General features: G+C 49.0%; 1 protein-coding gene and 1 pseudogene across 4 annotated transcripts in view; one reads left to right on the top strand and one right to left on the bottom strand.

Moving 5' to 3' along the window:
• On the bottom strand, window positions 1-974 carry LOC121837113 (annotated as a pseudogene).
• Window positions 975-2342: 1368 nt separating this feature from the next.
• The window catches only part of LOC8032474 (histone-lysine N-methyltransferase EHMT2), a 71014-nt gene continuing 67356 nt past the window's right edge, over window positions 2343-6000 (top strand). Inside the window, exons 1-2 of one of the 4 annotated variants that reach the window (XM_029991197.4) lie at window positions 2343-2406; window positions 3129-4418. In XM_029991197.4, coding sequence (XP_029847057.3) covers window positions 3293-4418 — 1126 coding nt within the window. In that variant the 5' untranslated portion in view covers window positions 2343-2406; window positions 3129-3292. Of the gene's footprint in view, window positions 2407-2503; window positions 2634-3128; window positions 4419-6000 lie in introns of those variants that run through there. The other 3 variants (XM_029991195.4, XM_040499988.2, XM_029991196.4) reach the window with 3 other exon arrangements.

Genomic DNA, 6000 nt, shown 5'->3' with positions numbered 1-6000 from the left:
CTACTTGCTTGAGATAAAAAAAAAAAAAAGCCAAAGTTTATCTACCGACTCCCCGTTCGTCTCGGAAAACACAAGAAATCGATCGAGGGTTACTTCCAAGAAATCGAGTATATCGACATCATTTGCTTGATTGAAATAACGATAACGTTTCTCTTCAGTTCCCATGCACACAGATTGCGGAGTGGAGAGGTCGGAGACAACTAGTTCATGGTCAGATATGCCCTCTGCGATTGAGACATCAAGTACACTTTTGGTAAAAATCTCAGATAAGGAATACAAGATCAAGTAGCGACTCGCCACCACTTGACATGCGCGTGGGACTTTTCACTACCTGACCTAAATTGTAGCTAAAAGCAACATCGACAAGAAGTCTTGAATGTTCACAGATCCCTTTGGGTGTTACGTTTTCCCAGGCTATATCTGGAACATTAAAATCACCAGCCAATATAATACGAGAAAATTGCTTAGTTTTGGTTTGAAGAAACTCGAATAGACTTTGAAGAACGTCGATATTAGCTTGGGGGCATCTGTATATTCCTCCAACAAGCATTGACTGGCGACCAAAGTTTATAGACGCCCAAACCATTTTGCATCCCTGATCATGTGCAATGAACATGCATGAAAGGGTGTACCTCACCAGGAGAGCATCTCCCCCTCCTCTAGAAACTCGATCACGTCGAAATACATAAAAACCGCCAGGGAAAACGTCGCTATCAGGTATTTGGTCGTGCAACCAATTTTCAATTATAATAGAAAAATATCAGGATCGAACATCAAGAGGACACTTTCTAGCTAAAGGACACTTTCTAGCTAAACTTTCTAGCTAAAGTCTAAAGGAGCGACAAAGCCTTCCCCCGGTTTTTGAATGGACTTCGCACTACTACGCTCATCGCTAAGCCTGAGGCGACCGAAGAATAGCCTAAAAAGGCAACCCGCTGGCCACAATTCAGGACACGCAATCTTCTCAAAGTCATCCTCATAAACAGACACGTGGCACGATGCGTAAGTATCGTAAGATGCAGCGGCGTAGACTTTCCATTTTCCCGGGGGGGGGGGGGGGGGGGGGGGGGTTGCGCAATTTTTTTACATCGGCAATTATCAGTACTTTATTTTAGGAGGTACATTTGTGTCCGTCGCTGTGTGGGTTATTTTGTTTACATGGTACTACTAGAAGCTCGTTACGTGGCACGTAAACAGCGTCGTCTCGGTAAGAATCATGGCCCGGGGGAAGGGGGGGGGGGGGGGGCTCTGCCCGCCCCCCTCCCCGGATTTCACCAGGAAGGACGCGAGACCCGATGCCCCTAGGGAGCCTAGATGCCCCCGCGTAGTTCGTACAAGGGAAATCAGAGCTCCCTAGCACACTTGACACAATTTACCCAAGAACATCGCACGAATTATCAGTGTGTAACCGGGATACAAAACTCTACAGAGGTTTCCTTAATTAAATAAACAGTTTTTAATCGTCATAAACGAACATAGCCATTACATAGTGCTATGGTGTTTATATAATAGCGCGTCGTCTGCTCGCATCCTACCCGCTCCTTCAAAGGAGAGTACCCGCGAGGTGGTGCCACCAAAACATCTTGTCGCCGAACGCTCATTCGACAGACTAGTGGCGTCACCTATGCGTAAGGTCGCCAACTATTCGGTGAGATCGAAACCGAACCACCGAACGACTGAGCCGGCTTCTCCGTAGGTACACGGTGCACTCTGAACTGGCCGAACCGTGCCCTGAGTGCGCATCGAGACTGGAGTTTTGTGGCGATTGGTGGCCGAGTGGGCTGGCGCACACCAGCTCGGAGCACTTGGAGCGGAAGTTCGCGCTGCAGAACGCAGGGATCCTGGGGGGATTTGCTGACTCCCCACCCCTGCCCCTTTCGACGCGTATCGCACTGGCTAAATTTCTCATCTACAGTGGGTTACAATGTTGTTTCTGGCAGTCTAACCTCCTGCTTTATAATCAACTAATGACTAATTAATTACTGGAGTTTTGCGTATTTGAAGAACGTGCGCTATTATGTGTCGAACGTGCGCTGTTAAATGTCGAACAACACGGCCCACCCGGCACAACCCGGCACCACTGGGAGCAGCTTTTCAAAAAAATAAACAAACTAAGCCACTGGGGAGGTAGCGGCATTTTTCCCAGTTTCCCGCCCTTCCTCCGCATGAAATGAGTCGGCGCAGCTCACATTCTTCACGCGTAAGACACTGAGCCAGAATGAAATTCGCTTTATCAACTCAGAAACACACCCCGCCGACCTCGCCGTGTCGTCATGGGGGCAAGCCGCTCAATCAGGAGCCACCGGTTTCCCGCCTTTATTGCTAACTTGGGATCGTCTTCCATCTGGCAACATTGGAGTCGAAGGCAGAAGGCGACCAAACCGAACGCTTGTGTTTTTTAACCGGGTAAGATTTCCCTAGTTTTGAAATGTCTGATCCGATTGCTGATTATCGTCCTTGCTGCCGTGTTGTAGACGTACAACGAACTGGGCAGGCTTAATCAGGTTTTGTGGTTAGCGTGTGTTTGCCCGTGAGATGTGTTGCGCGAGTTTTCTGTAACGCCGGGGGTGAGCTTATCTCGCCGCTGGATTAGGTAACAGTCACTTGACCTCCACTGTAATTCTGCAATCTTGGTGAGAGGCAGGAAGTATTAGCGTCTTCCTTTGGAACTGTAGCTAGAGCGTGAAGTGAAGGCAGTTGACTGCTGCTGAGTGGCGGCGATTCGATGTATAAATTAATGACACCTGTGCAAGGGGTCAACGGGCTGAAGTTGTTGACTTGTCTTCTTCGATGCCGTAACATGTTACTTATTTACGCGCATGCATGGAAATGCTGCACTGTTCGTCTTGATGCGAGGCGTTGCTATTTTGGTCAGGGCGCCCGTTTCGATTTGTCTGGCGCTAAAGAAAGCCAGTGTTGCCAGCGTTTGGCCCACTTGGGTAGCTCTGAACGGCAGGGAGGACTGGAGCCCTACACGGGACTTCGCTAGCCTGCTTGCTCGTGCAGCAATCGTGCCTATTTAAATCTGTTCATCTAATGCATTTCTTTTATGGATGGTCACAGATATGAAGTTGGAGGTAGCCATACATGACCAAGTGCTGAATGAGACATTGTATATCGTTTTGCAGGATTTTCCTCCTTTTCTCCAGTCAAGAGTGACGGGACTCCATCGGCGCAAATGCATAAACCTTTCAGCTAAGGCTGGATCCATAGCATAGGAAACCAACTGTCGCGATACAAACAACCTGTGGAACGACAGACTTAACAGGGAGGCCACTGGCGCACAGCTGAAATGCCATCCAGCAAGAAGGGCGACCCCGCGAGTAGTCCCATCAGAGCTCCATCCCCGAGCCAATCGCCGAGCTCACGGAAGGGCTCCAATCGCATCCCAAAACCCGCCACAGCGACGGAGATGCTCAAAGGGCGTGCCAAGATGTCCGCTCCATCCAAAGGAGATGCGAAGCAGGCCCAGCTCAAGATGGCCATTGGCAACAAGGACCTGGAGCCGAGCCCCAAGGCCGGAGGGGGCCGTGCTGCCAAGAGCTGCGAGCCTCGGGTGACTGAACTCAAGAAGATGCTCACTACCGTGGTGGGGAGGGCTTCGACTTCGCCGGCACCGCCAGACGGTGGTGGCACCAGCACCGCTGCCACCTTTGTGATGGAAGGGAACACGAGCGCCGACGACCCTGTGGCATCTGGGGCAGGTCTGGTAGCAGGATCGAAAGGTGTTAACAAGGCTAGAAAATCATTTCCTGTAGCTTCGGAAGCGGCAGACAGAGTGGGTGTCCGGGTTACTAGATCTAGTCCCATCGAAGACCCCAACAAGTTGGGTGTGCATCAGCACCAGAAGAAGCACAAGAAAAGGTTTTTTCGGGGAGGCACCTACGGGCTGTACTTGAGTGCACGACGTAAGAGACGAAGGCACCAGATGACTGCGAGAAAGGCCACGGGAGAGTCGGATGAGAGCGGCGCGGGAGACGATACTCTTTCGGAGGACCCGTCTTCCCTCCAAGGGGACGAAGTGTCCTCAGAACATAGCAGCCTGGCATCATCGCGAATGACAGAAGACACGGCGCGTGAGTTCCCGGACAAAAGTCTCGAGGACCGCTTGTTTGAGGAGGAGAGCCTAGCAGATGGCGGGGTCGCTCCCGCGTCTCCTGGGGAAGGAGCTTCTTTTCCGGACCATGCTGGCAAAGTTCCGTCTGCCAAAAAGACAATTCAGAAGGCGTCTCCTCTCGAGGACAGCAGCGTCCTCAAGAGTGCAGATCCTGGCACTCCTGTTGGGGTTCTTGACGAAGTGCTTGCCATCACGGCCATGGTGGTGAGCGGAAAAGAGAACAGCCATCCTGTACGGAATAGCCAAGGGGCACAAGGAGCCCTGGGTAACATCAGAGTGACAGCAACTTCAGGTGCAACCGGTGAGTATACCTATTCTACAAACTAAATGGGCTTTTTTTTGTTGTAGTTCCAACTGGTATCTCTTGCTACATCTAGCACAGTACTACTGGGGCTGCATGCTCCATTGCACAGTATCTTCTTGTATCTCTGATGCATGTGAAACTAAATATATTAATTGCTAAGTTGAGTATATATCTGGCAGCCAGGGTCATCACGTTTACTTGAGTGTCATGTATCGAAGCAGCAAAAAAATTGTTTGTGTGTTGTATACTGAAACCCTAAATTGGGCATTAGAATTATAGCTGTAGTTACAACGAGCAAATGGTAGGAAATTCTCCGAACACTTATGAAGCATTAACTTTTCCACCTTTTCATACATTTTATAGTTAATGCTGCCATATTCACAGTTACTGAATCGACTTTTAAGAATTTAGAATTCTTAATGCTTGCAGCCGGTGATGTGGTTCGGTTAAAAGCAAGGACTGCAACTAGAAATTGTATTTTGTAGTGTTAGCTGCGCTGGCCGAGGCTGAGCAGTTTCGCGTGGCCCTCATAATGAGCCGTGCTCATTATGCGGAGCGTGTGGCGGAGCTCCGCATAATGAGCACGGCTCATGAGAGCCACGCGAAGCCGCCGCCGTGGCCGCCTCGCCGGTCTGCGCATTCCAGAGGAGTGATGTCATAGCCGCGGCAGACGCACTGGCGCCGCCACGTGCCCAGCTGTGCCCCTCCATTGCGCAGTAGCCAAGAGTGACGCTGCACCGGAGCCGCTCGATAGCTCCTCTCATTTTGTGCGCATAAGCTCACGCTACGCATATCCTCGCATAGCCGAGCTAAGCCACTGCAATATTTTTATGCTTGTTTGTGGTCACGCCTGTTACATCCCCGCTTCATATGGAAGTTGAGTGTTGGACAAGGAGAACCTTTGAGCTAAATTAGCCTGTTGCAATTTTCTATTAGATTATAAAAAAAATGAAAGAAAGCAGCTAATTTTTTTAAAACGGCACTATCGTGGCACTTTTTGTTTTTGCCAGTGTGCAGCCTTGATCAATGCTTCCACTTCAGAATGGATTGGTTTGTTTCACTTACATTGGCATCATCATCATCATCATTTATTTTCCTTGAGGGCCCCAGGGGGCATTATACAAGGGAGTGAACACAATAAAAACATCAACAAAAATAGTTAATAAAAAACACGCTGCAACCTATACTTGTAATTCAGAAAGAAAGAGGTTGACGGCTGCAGCAAACTTGTTAGTGTCAGTCATGTTTACAATGAGGTCAGGTAATGAGTTCCAATCGTCAATAGCAGATGGTAAAGTCAACATTTATGAGAGACAGATGACGAAGTAATTGAGCGCAGTTTACATGAGTGGTCAAAACGAGGGAAAATACGGTAGGGAGGTGATAGTAGAGAATCTTTTAGATGGTTGTTGTGGTAAAAGATTTTGTAAAGAAGAGTGAGACGTGACACCCTTCGACGTAAAGAAAGTAAGTCAAGGTTAGCTGATTTGTGTAATCCTGATATGCTAGTGTATGGGGAGTAGTCAGAGTAAATAAAACGAAGACCTCTGTTTTGAACGGATTCAAGATTGTTAGTTAG

Source organism: Ixodes scapularis, unplaced genomic scaffold (genome assembly GCF_016920785.2).
Source record: "Ixodes scapularis isolate PalLabHiFi unplaced genomic scaffold, ASM1692078v2 PGA_scaffold3__209_contigs__length_174095766, whole genome shotgun sequence".
Lineage (NCBI taxonomy): Eukaryota > Metazoa > Arthropoda > Arachnida > Ixodida > Ixodidae > Ixodes > Ixodes scapularis.
This window is presented reverse-complemented; position numbering and strand designations above follow the sequence as displayed.